The sequence below is a fragment of the Paroedura picta genome, chromosome 1, assembly GCF_049243985.1.
Source record: "Paroedura picta isolate Pp20150507F chromosome 1, Ppicta_v3.0, whole genome shotgun sequence".
NCBI classification, from domain to species: Eukaryota; Metazoa; Chordata; class Lepidosauria; order Squamata; family Gekkonidae; genus Paroedura; species Paroedura picta.
Genome location: NC_135369.1, coordinates 3182443 through 3199475, shown reverse-complemented (window position 1 = coordinate 3199475; position 17033 = coordinate 3182443). Strand labels below are relative to the sequence as shown.

General features: G+C 50.5%; 1 protein-coding gene across 3 annotated transcripts; it reads left to right on the top strand.

Moving 5' to 3' along the window:
* The first annotated feature begins 699 nt into the window (after nt 1-699).
* MLLT11 (MLLT11 transcription factor 7 cofactor) lies at nt 700-16638 on the top strand. 3 transcript variants are annotated; one of them, XR_013228068.1, is made up of 3 exons: nt 700-890; nt 9825-10169; nt 10316-16638. XR_013228068.1 is itself a non-coding variant. In XM_077319932.1 (2 exons), exon 2 carries the CDS (start codon nt 9831-9833, stop codon nt 10101-10103), a length of 273 nt encoding a protein of 90 aa, XP_077176047.1. In that variant the 5' UTR covers nt 701-890; nt 9825-9830; the 3' UTR covers nt 10104-10285. The 3 variants fall into 3 exon arrangements, 2 of the variants coding, with proteins under 2 accessions (XP_077176047.1, XP_077176062.1); XM_077319932.1 differs by lacking the exon at nt 10316-16638 and having other exon boundaries at nt 701-890; nt 9825-10285; XM_077319947.1 differs by lacking the exons at nt 700-890; nt 10316-16638 and adding an exon at nt 7698-7743 and having other exon boundaries at nt 9825-10289.
* Nucleotides 16639-17033: the final 395 nt, after the last annotated feature.

Genomic DNA, 17033 nt, shown 5'->3' with positions numbered 1-17033 from the left:
GGTGCAGTGCTGCCAACCTCCAGGTGAGGCCTGGCGATCTTGTGGACTTACTACAGCCACAAAAATCAGTTTTCTTGGAGATTGTGGCTGCTTTGGAGGGTACCCTCTAGAGCAGGGGTAGTCAACCTCCAGCAAACGCTGGCAGGGGCTCATGGGAATTGTAGTCCATGAACATCTGGAGGACCGCAGGTTGACTATCCCTGCTCTAGGGCATTATAGCCCCTTGAGGTCCCTCCTGTCACCAAATACCAACCTCTCAAATCTCCAGGAATTTCACAGCCCAGAGTTGGCACCTCAATCGTGGCAGGATGGGAATTAAATTTCAGCTGGAGCGCTGGGGAGTAGTGATCTCCCCCAAAAAGCAAATGCATTCTAACGCTGCACCTTGCACCTAGAAGACCAGATTTGGGTACAACAGAAATGAATGAATCACCAACTAATTCTAATTAACACTAATAATTTTCGGCGAATACAAATTAATTATTTCCTTCTCCTTTTTCCTGGAGGGTTCTCTCCTGTCCCTGGCTAGCGAGCACGCCCTCTGAGCGCATACAATAATATCCCGCTGTCATCTGCCGGCTTCTCCCCTCCCTCCCCATGACTGTAAATAGAAAAAAATTATTCCTATAACTGATTCACGGGTCTCGAAGCCTTGTCAAGGAGGGGGTAATTCAGCTGCCTCTTTAGGAGGGGCTGCATTGCAGCAGAGAGAGAGTAGGAGGGGGTGTAGGAGAGAGAGTGTGCGCAGCGCATACACGCCCAGACAAAAGCAGGGAAGAACAGCGCATAGACCATCTGTACACGGCTGGACCAGCGGGCTCCTTTGGCACAAAGACGCTCCTCTCCGTTGTTCTAGCAGCCAGCAGCTCCCCCAGTTCTTCCTCCATAAGGTAAGAGAATGGGAGAAATATATTCCGTGCTTTGCTCTGATTTGTTTGCTAAAAAGAGGGATCATTTCTCAGGGGAAGGGTCCGGTTCATTTGCTTCCGCTCCTGCCCCTTGACTCTTGTCCACTTGCAGAGAGGGATTAAACGGACCCGGGTCGGTCACGAACTTCTCCTGTGTAAAGCTTTCTATATCTGGTCATTTAAACCCCGTAATAAATAGACCCTCCCGGATGCTTAAGCATTTAGCAGGTGGCTTCTTTTTAAAAAGGAAAGGGCGAAGAGTGCTCGATAAAAGCCCCTATAGAACAAGGTTTTAAAATTTTAATCTGCCGTCCGCCCGGTTTCCTCGCTATATATAAATTAAGTCCGTCACTGCTCCTCTCGTGTTAATTTTAAATTACGCCAGTCATCGGGCAAAAAAAGGAGAGAGAGGAGCGAGACCTCCGGAAATAGGCGCGCATGGGTGCGCATAAATGTCTATTCATGCATCCCGATGAGGGAGATGCTATTTTAGAACACAGATTTCCCTTTCATTGCGGGGTGCGCCGCAAACGGACTTTCCTGGCAGCTGGTCCGTGAAGTCGGAAGCGATATGATTTTTGCAGAAATGCACAGAGACAGAGGCCATCCCGTGCGCCCGCATGGATCATGAATGACCAGGCATCTTCCTGAAGGAAGATGGCGGGGTGGCTTATTCCCAAAGGCAGAGCATGGTCTCCCTCTCAGAGCAGGGGTGGAAGGGGGTTTATCGGGCAGAAGGGAATTGCCAGGGGAATAGCAAAGCTGGCACAGCTATCAGGCCGGCCAAAGAGCAGGGGCCAGGGAGAACGCAGATACACCTGCTGACAGCTGGACCCAGATGGGAGGATAAATGCGGCTGAAATAACGCCCAGGGCGGAACCCCCTGTGTTCATAATGCCGGTCGGCACAGAGCTGGATGGGCTTTTGTGAGGAGCCATGTGGAAGGAAAGGAAGAGGAAAGGCTTGAAGGGTGGTGACAGGAGAGAGGTTGATAAAGTGAGGCATGGGGTGGAGACAGAAGACAAAGGGAACTTTCTCTCGCTCTCTGGAAAGACTAGAATTCGAGGATGTCCAGTGCAGCCGATGGGCAGTAGGTTCAGGGTGGGCAAAAGGAAAGACAGCTTTACACAGGGAGGGAGCAAAATGCGGAATTGGCTGCCAGAGGAGGTGGGGAGGGCCACAGGAACAAAGAGCTTGAAACTGGGATTGGATAGATTCATGGGGGACTAGCGTATCGATGGCCACTCGCCAGGGTGGCTGAGGGGAACAGCCACATTCAGAGGCACTAGACCTATGAATTCCAGCACCGAGAGGAATTATCATGGGAAGGCCTCTGCTCCGAGCCCTGTTGGTGGAATTCAGAGGAACTGGTCAGACGGGAGGCTGGACACGATGGGCCCTCAGTGATCTGACCCAGCAGGGCCCTTTTGAGGTTCTTTCGAAGGCCTTGGCCCCTCTGCCCTGTGGCTGGCCCTGCAGAGGAACTGGCTGGCCCCTGGGTGAGACGGGAGGCTGGACTGGAGGGACCCTCCCTGGCCTGACCCAGCAGGGCTCTTCTGAGGGTCTTCTCAAGGGAAGGCCTCGGCCTCTCTGCCCTGTGGCTGGCCCTGCAGAGGAACTGGCTGGCCCCTGGGTGAGACGGGAGGCTGGACTGGAGGGACCCTCCCTGGCCTGACCCAGCAGGGCTCTTCTGAGGGTCTTCTCAGGGGGAGGCCTCGGCCTCTCTGCCCTGTGGCTGGCCCTGCAGAGGACCTGGCTGGCCCCTGGGTGAGACGGGAGGCTGGACTGGAGGGACCCTCCCTGGCCTGACCCAGCAGGGCTCTTCTGAGGGTCTTCTCAGGGGAAGGCCTCGGCCTCCCTGCCCTGTGGCTGGCCCTGCAGAGGAACTGGCTGGCCACTGGGTGGTGCAGGAGATTGGATTAGATGGACCTTCACTGGTTTGATCCAGTAAGGCTCTTCTGAGGTTCTTATGAAGGCCTTGGCCTCCATTCCCTGTTGTTGGCCCTCCAGAAGAGCTGGTTGACGATTGTGCATGACAGGAGGCTGGATGGACATTCACAGGCTTGATCCAGCAGGGCTCTTCAGAGGGTCTTATGAACTGGGAAGGGGAGGAGAATGGGGCGATGTTGACAACTTCTAGGCGCCACTGTAAAGAACAGGGATGCAAGTAGACACCCACCCTGATAGCAAGGGTAAAGCAAGGGGGTCTCCTGACTGGGATGCCAACTCTGGGTCTGACCCCAAGGTGTCCAGAGCCTTGAAGATAAAAACTGTCACCTTCAATAGTGTCCAGAAACTGATGGACAGCCAGAACAGAACTTTCAGCAGATGGGCTCATGTGATTTCCCCTATGTCATCTGGCTACTGCATTTTGGAGCAAAGGAAATTTCCAGACAGTTTCCAAGGGCAGCCCATTCAGAGCGGATTACAGTAATCTAGCCTGAGATCAGACCATTGATCGCCACACCCAAATCACACTTTTCGAGGAATAGCTCTATGCCAGCATGTCACCCAAATCTGTTAACAGGTGCCTTGTGGCTGAGGGAGACCTGAGCTGGCAGTCTGACACCCCCCAAAACTACAAATGTGTTACATTGGGAAGAACGCAACCCCTTTGGTGTAGTAGTTAGGAGTGTGGACTTCTAATCTGGCATGCCGGGTTCGATTCTGCACTCTCCCACATGCAACCAGCTGGGTGACCTTGGGCTCCCCACAGCACTGATAAAACTGTTCTGACCGAGCAGGAATATCAGGGCTCTCTCAGCCTCACCCACCCCACAGGGTGTCTGTTGTGGGGAGAGGAAAGGGGAGGCGACTGTAAGCCGCTTTGAGCCTCCTTCGGGTAGGGAAAAGCGGCATATAAGAACCAACTCTTCTTCTTCTTCAGTAATCTCAGGGCTCTCTCAGCCTCACCCACCCCACAGGGTGTCTGTTGTGGGGAGAGGAATGGGAAGGCGACTGTAAGCCTCTTTGAGACTCCTTTGGGTAGAGAAAAGCGGCATATGAGAACCAACTCTTCTTCTTCTTCAGTAATCTCAGGGCTCTCTCAGCCTCCCCTCCCTCACAGGGTGTCTGTTGTGGGGAGAGGAAAGGGAAGGCGATTGGAAGCTGCTTTGAGCCTCCTTCATGTAGAGAAAAGCAGCATATAAGAACCAACTCTTCTTCTTCTTCCTCCTCCTCCTCCTCCTCCAGGTAGTGGGATACTTGGTTAATATAGTACAGTTGGCCCAACCTTAGAAACATGATCCTGAGTGCAAGAAATAACTCTCCCAAGACGTATTTGGCAAAATAAAGGCCAACTTACATGTTCTGAAATAAATGTAATCTCTCTGGGTCACTCACTGCCACCACTGGTCGTTAGGCGGGATTCCCACTGAGAGGCCCAGACGTCCAGCTTCCCTCCCCTTCCCACTGAGGCTCAGCCTCTGGACCACCTGCTGGTCAGGGCTCTGGCTGCAACGGGGTCATTTAGCTGCAGGGTATGCTCCCAGGGCAGGAGCTGGTTGCCAGGCTCCCTGCCTGGCCCTGGACTAGCATTTCTGTGGCAAGGGAGTATGACAAGCACCGCTGCCAGCTTCAAAGTAATGGAATCATAGCATCATAGAGTTGGAAGGGACCTCCTGGGTCATCTAGTCCAACCCCCTGCACTATGCAGGACACTCACAACCCTCTTGCTTCTCCACTGTCACCTGCCACCCCCTTGAGCCTTCACAGAATCAGCCTCTCCATCAGATGGCTCTCCAGCCTCTGCTTAAAAATCTCCAAAGATGGAGAACCCACCACCTCCCGAGGAAGCCTGTTCCACTGAGAAGCCGCTCTAACCATCAGGAACGTCTTCCAGATGTTTAGACAGAATTTCTTTTGGATTAATTGCATCCCATTGGTTCTGGTCCATCCCTCCAGGGCAAGAGAGAACAACTCTGCTCCATCCTCCATATGGCAGCCTTTGAACTACTTGAAGATGTTTATCAGATCCCCTTTCAGTCTTCTACTCTCCAGGCTAAACAGACCAAGCTCCCCCAACCTTTCCTCCTACGTCTTGGTCTCCAAACCCCTCACCATCTTTGTTGCCCTCCTCTGGCCACGCTCCAGTTTGTCTACATCCCTCTTCAACTGGGGTGCCCAAAACTGAACACAGGACTCCAAGTGAGGCCGAACCAGAGCAGAGTAAAGCGGTACCATCACCTCCCGTGATCTGGACACGATACTCCGTCGGATACAGCCCCAAATCCCATTTGCCTTATTAGCCACCGAGTCACACTGCTGACTCATGTTCAATGTCTGGCCTACTAAGACTCCTAGATCCTTTTTGCACATGCTACTGCCAAGACAAGTCTCCCCCATCTTATATTGGTGTATTTGGTTCTTCCTACCTAAATGCAGAACTTTACATTTGTCCCTATTGAACTTCATTTTATTCCGTTTAGCCCACTTCTCGAGCCTATCAAGATCATCCTGTATTCTGTTGCTGTCTTCAGTTGTGTTTGCTCCCCCTCCCAGTTTAGTATCGTCTGCAAATTTAATAAGTATCCCCTCTAATCCCTCATCCAAATCATTTATGAACACGTTGAACAACACAGGCCCCAGGACAGATCCTTGGGGAACTCCACAAGTCCCTCCTCCCCAAGAAGATGACGAACCATTTCCAAGCCCCCTTTGGGTGCAATCTGTCAACCAGTTCTTGATCCACCTAACAGTAAAAAATCCACCTAAGCTAGGCGTGTGTGAACGAGACCTTGGGGTACTTGTGGATTGTAAACTAAACATGAGCAGATAGTGTGATGCAGCGGTAAAAAAGGCAAATGCCATTTTGGGCTGTATCAACAGAGGCATCACATCAAAATCACAAGATGTCATAGTCCCATTGTATACGGCACTGGTCAGACCACACCTGGAGTACTGTGTGCAGTTCTGGAGGCCTCACTTCAAGAAGGACGTAGACAAAATTGAAAGGGTACAGAGAAGAGCGACGAAGATGATCTGGGGCCAAGGGACCAAGCCCTATGAAGATAGGTTGAGGGACTTGGGAATGTTCAGCCTGGAGAAAAGGAGGTTGAGAGGGGACATGATAGCCCTCTTTAAGTATTTGAAAGGTTGTCACTTGGAGGAGGGCAGGATGCTGTTTCTGCTGGCTGCAGAGGAGAGGACACGCAGTAATGGGTTTAAGCTTCAAGTACAACAATATAGGCTAGATATCAGGAAAAGTATTTTCACAGTCAGAGTAGTTCAGCAGTGGAATAGGCTGCCTAAGGAGGTGGTGAGCTCCCCCTCACTGGCAGTCTTCAAGCAAAGGCTGGATACACACTTTTCTTGGATGCTTAGGGCTAATCCTGCGTTGAGCTGGGGGTTGGACTAGATGGCCTCTATGGCCCCTTCCAACTCTATGATTCTATGATTCTAATAGGATTCATACCACATTTTACCAACTTACCAAGAAGAATTTCTCATGGAACCTTATCCAAAGACTTACTGAAATCAAGGTAAACTGTGTTCACAGCACCCCCCTAATCTAGCAAGGTAGTCACTTTCTCAAAAAAGGAGATAAGGTGAGTCTGACATGACTTGTTCTCGAGAAAGCCGTGCTTCTTCCAGGTGTTGAGCCAAAAATTCTTTTGAATTCATTTCATCCCATTGGTTCTGCTCCGTCCCTCTGGGCAACTTCTTGGAGGGAGTTCACAGGTCCCCATGTTTCCATTACACACCTCCTGAAGCAGGCCTAAGATTGTATGGTGCATAGTGCAATTTTCTAATAAGGGCCGATGGGTTTTGTGTGTGTTTTTAACCTGAAAGAATATTTTTTAAGCTGCATGCAATAACTGTTCATATATTTTTGTCACCTGTGGCCTAAATGGCACAGACCCCCAGATTTTCAGGTCCCAGCTCATTCCAGGTAGGTTTTTTGTTTTCTGTTCCTTCTCTGTCTGTCTCTCTCTCTCTCTGCCACGTAGATGTTAAAACAGCATCGGGGAGGAGACCTCAAGGTGGCCATGTGCTCCAGGGGACCTGATCTTTGCCACCTGGAGGTCAAACAAACAAACTGGCCAAATGACGGAAGCAGAACAAACCCAGAAAAAATAAAATCAGAGTCCAGTAGCACCTTTAAGACCAAGGAAGATTTATTCAGGGCGTGAGCTCATATAGTGAGCCAGCACTATATGAGTGCATAGATCGAACCCCGGTATCTCCCCCAGCATTAACCAGATGCCTGGGGGAAGAGTGCCCTGCAGAATGTTGACAGCTCCGTCAGGGCCCTCAGCTCTTCTGGAGCTCGTTCGACCAGGCTGGGACCAGGAGATTCATATCCACAGAACAAAGTGCCTTATGGGGGACATGGGCAGACAAGTAGTCCCTCAGAGAGGCAGGGCCCAGGCCGCGTATAACCTTAAAGGTTAAAACCAGAACCTTGAACTTGATCCGGAAGCAGACAGGTAACCACAGTGCAGCTGTTGCAGCACAGGCTGGATATGGGATCTCCAGGTGTTCCGGGGACAGGTAGGGCCCTCCAGGTGTTCCGGAGACAGGTAGGGCACTAGTAGCCGGGCTTGGCGCAGGTAGAAAAATGCCGTCTGGGCTACGTTCATGACCTCAGCCTCCATTGAAAGGGAAGCATCAAAGGTCACGTCCAAATTCCTGGCCGCTGGTGCAGGTGTTAATTGCACCCCGCCCAGGCATGGGGAACGCGTGAATTCATGTGAATTTCCTGCAGTCTGCAGGGGGCTGGACTAGATGACCCTGGAGGTCCCATCCAATGATTCTATAATGATTCCACGGTGATTATGATGTCATTTGTCTGCAGCACACAATTCCCAAGCGGTAGGAGGCTTGGGTGCTTAAGGTGGGTGTCAATTCCAGGAAAGCGGGACTCTACTGCTCTGAGGGGTATTGTAACATCCTACTGACCACTGGCAGGGGATGAGGGGGTAGGGCTGCCAAATTCAAGCTTTGGGGAGAAATTTGGGGAGGGACCCTGGGGAAGAAAGGGACCTTGGTGGGGGGGGAGTGTACAGTGCCCTCCAAAGTCCACCCTCTCAAGAGGACCTTTTCTCCACGGGAGATGAGCTGTAATTCCAGGGGTCTCCAGGTCCCACTGGGAGGTTGGCATCCCTAATCCTGTCAAAATCATCATGCTGATCTGCAGAAGAGGGTGATTTCTGAGTCCCAAGGGCACCTTATAGATGAGCACGGTTTTGGGAGCGTGGGGGTCTGTGACCGTTCATAGGCCCAAAACCTCATTGGTTCACTCTTGGAGGTTTTGGGATGTTTGGTTAGTACAGCAGAGTTTTCTCCGTTACAGAAGTGGGACCCTAGGTGCGGTAAATAAAACTCCCAAGAAGCGTATTGCAAAAAAAGCTCAACTTACATTTATTCAGGTCGATCCAGTTCACATTTGGGACAGGACACAGTTTCTACAGGAGACAGCTGCGGAGATGTGTGCCTCTGTGGAAGGCCAGGTGCAGGGAGGGAGAGGACAAAGAGAGTGGAGGAATTAGCGGGCAGCTCTCAGATCAAGACCAGGAGAGGCATCCCATTTGAGGAGATAACATCTTAAGAGCCAGTTTGGTGCAGTGGTTAGGAGTGCGGACTTCTAATCTGGCATGCCGGGTTCGATTCGGCGCTCCCCCACATGCAACCAGCTGGGTAACCTTGGGCTCACCACGGCACTGAGAAAACCGTTCTGACCGGGCAGTGATATCAGGGCTCTCTCAGCCTCACCCACCCCACAGGGTGTCTGTTGTGAGGAGAGGAAAGGGAAGGAAACTGTAAGCCGCTTTGAGACTCCTTCGGGTAGAGAAAAGCGGCATATAAGAACCAACTCTTCTTCTTCTTCAGTAATCTCAGGGCTCTCTCAGCCTCCCCTCCCTCACAGGGTGTCTGTTGTGGGGAGAGGAGAGGGAAGGCGACTGTAAGCCCCTTTGAGCCTCCTTCGGGTAGGGAAAACCAGCATATAAGAACCAATTCTTCTTCTTCTTCTTCTTCTTCTTCTTAATTACCCTTAGAATGATGTAGCGCCTCCAGTTGTCCAGGCATGGTGAATCATTCACTCCAACACTCAAAACAATGGCATACCCTGGACTCAACAAGGACATGGGTTTCTTATCTCACTAGGCATGCTAACCTTGTTCAACTCTTATAACCACATTCCTTACAATCCTCTCTCCTTTTTAATTTATTTTATTTGGGGCAACGTGACTGTAATGGGATGTTAGTAATATGTAATGTAATTTTGAATTTAACTCTCTGGTCTCTGGACAAGATAGCTGCCCGCACAGTTTGTCACTTGCAGGGTTGTTTCCACGCTTGGGTGGAGACGGAGGAGGCCAGCGAGAACTGGGAAAGTGTCTGACATTTATTACTAACATAGACAGTTTTATTTCTCCAATGTTTTTGTGAACCACAATTGAACTCAAGGGGACTGACCGGCTGTTTTGGCAAAGAATTATCACATGGCTTCATAGGGCTTAATTTGGATGTTGTGACACCCTTTACTAATTTGCCATAATTAGCTTTTGCCTTATATCTCCACTGTTACAATGGTTGTTCATTAGACCTGGGGTAGTCAACCTGTGGTCCTCCAGATGTCCATGGACTACAATTCCCATGAGCCCCTGCCAGCGTTTGCTGGCAGGGGCTCATGGGAATTGTAGTCCATGGACATCTGGAGGACCACAGGTTGACTACCCCTGCATTAGACTGAGGAAGAGTGCTTGCACTTAAAGGCTCACGCCTTGAATAAATCTTTGTTGGTCTTAAAGGTGCTTTTGGACTGTAGTTTTGTTGTTACTCCAACATTAAGTTCACACTCCCCAAATCTTACTGATCTCTAAAGGACTTACTGGATTTGACAAGTTTCTCTTGTCTCTGCTATCGGCCGCAGCTACCGTCCCTAACAGCGTCCCCTTCCCCTTTCCTTCCCAGTGAGCCATGAGGGACACCGTCAACTCCCAGTACAACTCTTTCCTCTACTGGAGGATGCCCATTCCGGAACTGGACCTGTCCGAGCTGGAATGCCTGCAGCTGACCGACAGGGCGGTCTACAAGCCGAAGGGGGGCTACGGCATCCTGTCGGGAGACCGGAAGAAGCAGGGCGCCTTAGAAGATGGAGTCGAGAAAGACACCCTCCTTCAGTTCAACAGCTTCAATTTCTGGAGGGCCCCCGTAGCCCAGATCACTGCTTTAGATTTTGACCTTCTCTAATGCCACGCCGTTTGGGCTCCTGTTTGTCGCTCTGATGAGAAAGAAGGTCCTTCCTTCCTTCCTTCCTTCCTTCCTTCCTTCCTTCCTTCCTTCCTTCCTTCCTTCCTTCCTTCCTTCCTTCCTTCCTTCCTTCCTTCCTTCCTTCCTTCCTTCCTTCTTTTAACCCTGGACTGATCTTCCTTCCTTCCTTCCTTCCTTCCTTCCTTCCTTCCCTGCCTCTCTCTCCTTCCTTCCTTCCTTCCTTCCTTCCTTCCTTCCTTCCTTCCTTCCTTCCTTCCTTCCGTCCGTCCGTTCGTCCATCCGTCCGCCCGTCTGTGCTCAGTTTGTTCTCCTTGGTGGTGTCTTCTTCTCAAGCAGCATGATCACACTTATTTATCCTACCACAGCTCCTGAGATGTTCTGTTGTCTTCTTCACGCACCGTCTCGCTCCTCACTCAAGGTTCTGTCACTACTGCCAGCCGGGGAACCGTGAACCAGCACGGTCGACAAGAGGGGGGCCTAGGAACACGCAGCTGATGGAGGACCACCATCCTGGCCCGTGCCGCCAGCTCCCAGGGCCGGAAGAGGCCAGGAGCACACGGTTGTCCGTCCCTGCTCGTCCCTGGGATGCGGCTGGAACTGCCTGGTTGGACTGCAGCGGAGGGTTGGTGTTTGTGGACGGGAGACCACCAAAGGAAGTCCAGGGTGGCTGTGCAGAGGCAGGGGACGGCATGCCACCTCTGGATGTCTCTTGCCTTGACCAGGCTAGTCTGATCTTATCAGAAGAGCGACCCCCCCCCACACACACACATACACAACATACACGACAAATACAGCGAGAGAGACAAAAATTTAGGGAAAGCAGGGCCGCAGCAGGGTTCTTCCAAGGTCTGTTTCGGAATGTGGAGTTGCAAAGAAGCAGCTGTGGGCAAAGACACCTGGAGCCAGGAGGGACCTCAATGGTCATCTAGTCCAGCCCCCCTAACATAATGCAGAAAAATCACAACACTCTCCCCCCCCCCGTCACTCCCGCAGGAATCTCTGGTCTGTGCTCAGAGGAACAAGGAACATAAAAGGAAACAAAAACCCAACCTGAGAAGCAGGCGAGAACCAAAAGGTTTAGGGATAAAATCACAATTGTAGTAAAATATAAACCATTAATTATTAGAGCTCAAATGTTTAAAAGCACAAAAGAAAACATATCTTACAGATCTTCATAAGAGGTCAATTATACAGATGTGCACAGATGTAAATTAATTTTTTTTACAATTTTCACAGGGGTGTGTGTGGGGGGGGAAATGATCCGGTCTGTTCTGGCCAGTTCCGGTCCTACAAGGTGTTCATGTTAGCAGAATCCTCAGCCAGCAAATAATTCTTATTCCCCGCTGGGTATTGGAGAATCCCCCTGTGTGTTTCTCTGAGGAAAGGTCCAAATAAGTTTTTTATTTGTGCATCTGCATACTGGACCTCAGATGGAGATCTGTAAGACGGAAATGCATTAGGACAACGTCTGTCCCTTTTGTCTTTACTTGTGTACTCCCGTAAATGTTTTGTGTGTGCCAAATAGATACTCTTTTATGTTTTTAAACATTTGAGCTCTGATAATACATGGTTTATCTTCTTTTTCTGTAACTGATTTCATCCCTAACCTTTTTGGTTCTCGCCTGTGCTCAGAGGAAGGGGAAGAAAACCCTTCCCGGACCCTTGGGGCTAATCCAGCGGAGGAAAATTTCTTCCAGGCCCCAAAGAGGCAAACGGCATTGCCCTGGCCGTGTAAGGAAGGGCCACAAGAGCCGAGCTTTGGATCTTCTTCCCGCTGGGAAGCCCAAACGGCTTGGGGACAAGCCAGCCAGAGGACGAATAATAATGAAATGTAATTTATCGTCTGCCCTTCCCCTGGGGCTCGGGCCGGGGAACGACTTTTTAAAACGCAATAGAACAATAGCATGAAACATTATGGAGCAGAGCAGGCATGGTTGTAGCGGTTAAGAAGGGCGGCCTCGAATCTGGCGAGCCGGGTTTGATTCCTCGCTCCTCCTCCGCGTGCAGGCAGCAGGGTGATCTTGGGCCAGTCACAGTCTTGTTAGAGCTGTTCTCTCAGAGCTCTCTCGGCCTCCCTTCCCCTCACAGGGTGTCTGTTGTGGGGAGAGGAAGGGAAGGCGATTGGAAGCTGCTTTTGAGACTCCTTCGGGGAGTGAAAAGCAGGGTATAAAATCAAACTCTTCTTACTCCAGCCCCGCTATGTTTGGTGTCACAGCCCTCCAGAGGGTGGGTCTAGTGGGGAATCTTCCCCCTAAGCCAGGTCGCCAGTCTGCCCTTGATTGGGAGGTCTGTGTGTGTTCGGGGTGATCTGAAGAAGGGAGTTTGTTGATGTTTATATTTCTAGGCTGCTCCCCTGCAGAAGCAGCCTTGGGCAAGCCCCAAGTTTAAAATTTCGTATCAGAATAGAACCATTTCCATTTAAGATCATATCTGTTAAAATAACCCTCTCAGAACATTCTCCGTCACCACGACCTGGGGCCAGGTGGCTTGGATTTCACCACCCAGGCCTTTGACCATCTCTGCTGGCATCTCATCCCTCCAGGCTGGAGCCGGGGCAGAGAAGGCCCTGCCTCGGATCGAGACCAGGTGCCCTTCAATGTTGGAACAAGCTGAGCGGTTCATAGCGCCTGCTAGGAACTGGCCAACTCCCCTCCCCTTTATCGAAGGGCCCAGGGAAACAGCCAAGAGCGAGGCTTGTAAAGGAGAAGGGCTGGTGAGGGACAAAACGAAAGACAAATTGACACGGAGAGGGATTCAGGTAGGGACTTCGCTACCAGAGGAGGTAGTGATGGCCACAGGAAGCTTGAACAGGGGAGTGGAGGATAAGTCTCTCAGTGGTTGCTGGCCACGGTGGTTGAGGGGAAGCTCCATGTTCAGAGGCACTGATCTTCTGAATCCCAGAACTAGGAGGCAACGGCAGGGGACGGCCTTGGCTTGTCTGCCCTGTTGTTGGCCCTCCAGAGGAACTGGTTGGCCAGTATGCGAGACAAGAGGCTAGACGAGATGGGCCCTCACTGGTGTGATCCAGCAGGGCTCTTCTGAGGTTCTTCTGAAGGCTGAGGCCTCTTTGCCCTGTTGCTGGCCCTCCAGGGGAACTGGTTGGCCACAGAATAGGACAGGTTATGCTGGTCTAGATGGACCCTCCCTGGTCTGACCCATGAGGGCTCTTCTGAGGTTCTTAACAGGGGAAGGCCTCGGCCTCTCTGCCCTGTTGTTGACTCTCCAGAGGAACCAGTTGGCCAGTGTGTGAGACAAGAGGCTGAACTAGATGAACCTACACTGGTCTGATCCAGCAGGACTCTAGTGATGGTCTTTTGAAGGCCTCAGCCTCTCTGCCCTGTTGGTGGCCCTGAAAAGAAACAGGCTGGGTACTGTGTGATACTGAATTGACCTTTACTGGTCTGACCCAGTAGGGTCTTCTCAGGGGAAGGCCTCGGCCTCCCTGCCCTGTTGCTGGCCCTGCAGAGGAACTGGATGGACCCTCACTGGTCTGATCCAGCAGGGCTCTTCTGAGTTTCAAAAGCTTAGATCTCGATAACCTTCTTGGGCTGCAAGGTCCTTCTGGACTTCAGATGATTCTGTCTCTCCCAGGCTACCAGACACTTTGGGGAATGTTATGACTGTCTACAGATTTGCAGGACGGAGGTCGAAAGACTGCTTTTGCTGCGTAGAGTAGCCTGGCTGCCAACCTCCAGGTAGGGCCCAAAGTTCTGGAAATGCAACTGAGAGCCAGATTGCAGAGAGCAGGGATCTGGAGCAAACTGCAGCTGTGCAGGAATTGGGAATTGTAGTCCATGGACATCTGGAGAGGCACAGTTTGGCCACCCCTGCTCTATGGTATATCATTGATTCTAGGTGAAATTCATTCCCAGATTTCCCTCATCTACATGATCCACCCCCAAGGCTTCAGGGATTTCCCTGGCCCCTCATAGCAGACTGGAAGGGGCTCATGTAGGAATCCAATCTGCATCCAGATGTTCAAGGTGGGTAGCCACGCTGTCCGGTCTGTAGCCCAATGGCACCTAAAGAAGGGTGCTGTGACTCCCGAAAGCTCCTTCCCTGCCACAAATTGTGTTAGTCTTCAAGGTGCTCCTGGACTCTGGCTCTTTTCTACTATGTCCAAATTTTCTACCGCTAAGGGAAAGAAGTCATCCTGGAGAACAGAAAGTGGTGTGCTGCGTATCCCCCCGTACCGTGATTGATTGGAACGTAAAGCCAGAAGATACCCCAAAGGTCATGTAGTCCAACCCCATGAACAATGCAAGATATTCTCATCTACCCCCCACTCCCTCATTGACCCATGCTCATGAGATGTTCAGTCATCTTCCTTCACAATTTGGGGATACCAGGAACAGAAACTGCGAGGAGAAGGCGGGCAGAAAAAAGTGGTTGGGTTCGCTGTGGAATTCGGGTCACTGTGGGTGGGTAGGTTGGTGTGAATTTCCTGCCTTCTGCAGGGGGTTGGACTAGATGACCCCGGAGTTCCCTTTCAACTCTCTGATTCTATGATTCTGTTTGCCTGGCCAAAAACTAGTTCTCTTTGAGAACTGGAGACACAACCGACAGATCCAGAGCTTCACATCTTCGACTATCTAAACCTGTGAGCACCAGGCATAGCAGAACTCTTGTCCTAGGCCAAATCGCTTAACATTCAGCCCAAGTGCCTTAAAGAAGTGAGGAAGGTGAGGTTACGAATCAGACGATCAGAGGCAAAGGGGAGCAAACTTCCAAGGCTATCAGCTACGCCGTGGGGAGCGATCCAAGGTACTCTCCAAGCAGACGTTAAAATATCTCCATTCTCTCCCTGGGCTGGCCCAACAATTTTGTGACAAGCAAACCCTGGTTGGTCACTGAGAACAGACATTAGAGAAGGAGACAAATTGAATGTGGTCTCTAAGATTCCTGTGTTTCCGAACCTTCCAAACCGGTTCCCTTCCCCTAGTGGTTGATTTGATCGTATATTATTTATTTGTTTGTTGATTTGTTCATTTTATTTATTTGTTCATTTATTCTTACATTTCTAGGCCGCCCCTACCAGCACAGTTGTCTTGGGGCTGTTTACAATAATGTTAAAATACAATACAGTTAAATTGCAATACCGTTAAACTCAGTTAAAGCAGGTTATTAGAGTAGCCAGTTAATTTACCAGGCGATTGGTGATCCCCCATAGTTCTTCTGACTGGAGCAGGCAATGAGCTATTAGGTTGCAGTACGGCAGGGCTGTATTGTTTTATCCGTCGGAACTGGTCTCAATCATAAGACCAGTTGAAGAGCTCCATCTTGCAGGCCCAGCAGAACTGCATGAGTTCCATTAGGGCCCTGCTGTCATCGTGGAGCTCATTCCACCAGGCCAGGGCCTGGTTGAGGTCAGTTGGACCTCTTTTGGACTGGGGATTACCAGGCAATTTGCAGCCGCGGGGTGGGATGCCTTCTGGGGGACAGATTCCGATAGGTGGTCTCTTAGATAATCAAGGCCTCAACCACGTATGGCCTTAAAGGTAAGAGCCAAAACTTTGAAGCGAACCCAGAACTCAACTGGGAGTCAGTGCAGTACCGGTCTAATATTGCAGTATGTCAAGCATCTCATGTTCTACTGAATCCACCACTAGAGGGTGCAAAATATATCATTTATGCTGGGCATACATTGATGTACTCTTGAATCAACCACTAGAGGGAGCAAGACATAGCATTTATGCTGGGCATACATTGATGTACTCTTGAATCAACCACTAGAGGGAGCAAGACATAGCATTTATGCTGGGCATACAGTGATGTACTCTTGAATCAACCACTAGAGGGAACAAATGCGCAGAAAAGGAACAAGCGCCACTCTACCAAGCAACAGAGATACACAAGAATGTGGAGAAAAAAGGGAAGGTGGCACTGAACACTGGTTTCCTTCCCAATGTTTAGGTGCTGTAGGCATAGGCATGGGGCAGGGATCTTTTGTGTTAAGGGAAGGCTGAGGACAGCACAGTCATTGTTGGAACAGATCTGTTCGGGTGTGGGGGGGGGGGGAAGGTCAAAGTCAGAGGGATCCGTAACTGAAAGATAATTTAATGTTGCATAATTTACCCTGCTGAGAAATTAAACTACACGGCAATTTGTGTGTGTCTTCTGTTCTCTGGAATCAGACCTTAACCGCCTGAGAATTCCATTATGTACAGATCTCTCCGAGAGAGAGCCAAGTGGGGATATTACGATGGTTTATCACGCAATGTTGTTAAGCATTTATACTTTGTAGGATGCAAATCCCGCCGGGGGGGGGGAGACCTCGCAATCGGCTGCTTTGTTCGAAAGAGGGTGCCTTGATAGCCTTGTCGGTTCAGCGGCTGCACTGCCTCCGTGTACCGATTCCAATTCCAAAACCGGCAAAACCCATGGGTGTTTCTTTGGTGAATATTTTAAAAACCCATAAAATTGTACGATCCGCTGATCACGCTGTTTGTTGTCACTGCTGCTTGATTGGAATAGTCCTGGAATACATGTGAATAAAGAATTTCAAAACATAAAAGCGTGCTTCAGTTAACATCCATCAGACCGCTCTGGGAGAGAACTCGACAGAACTCTGTGGTATGTTTTCCTTCCACCCCTTGTCGTTCCAGATCTTTGGGTAGGCACTTGTACAGACCTAACTGAGATTTGCTCTCCCTGGACCCTGCTTCCAAGTGGATATTTGGAAGTACGTTAATTTATAGGGACACGGGAAGCCAGAAGTGAGCATTAATTTAGAGCAGGCTTTGTCAACCGGGATTTCATGAAAACCAGGTTCTGTGAAGGTTCACGTTCAAGGGTGTGGCAGGTGACACTGGAGGAGCGAGAGCGTTGTGAGCGTCCTGCATAGTGCAGGGGGTTGGACTAGATGACCCAGGAGGTCCCTTCCCACTCTGTGATTCTATGAAATGCCAT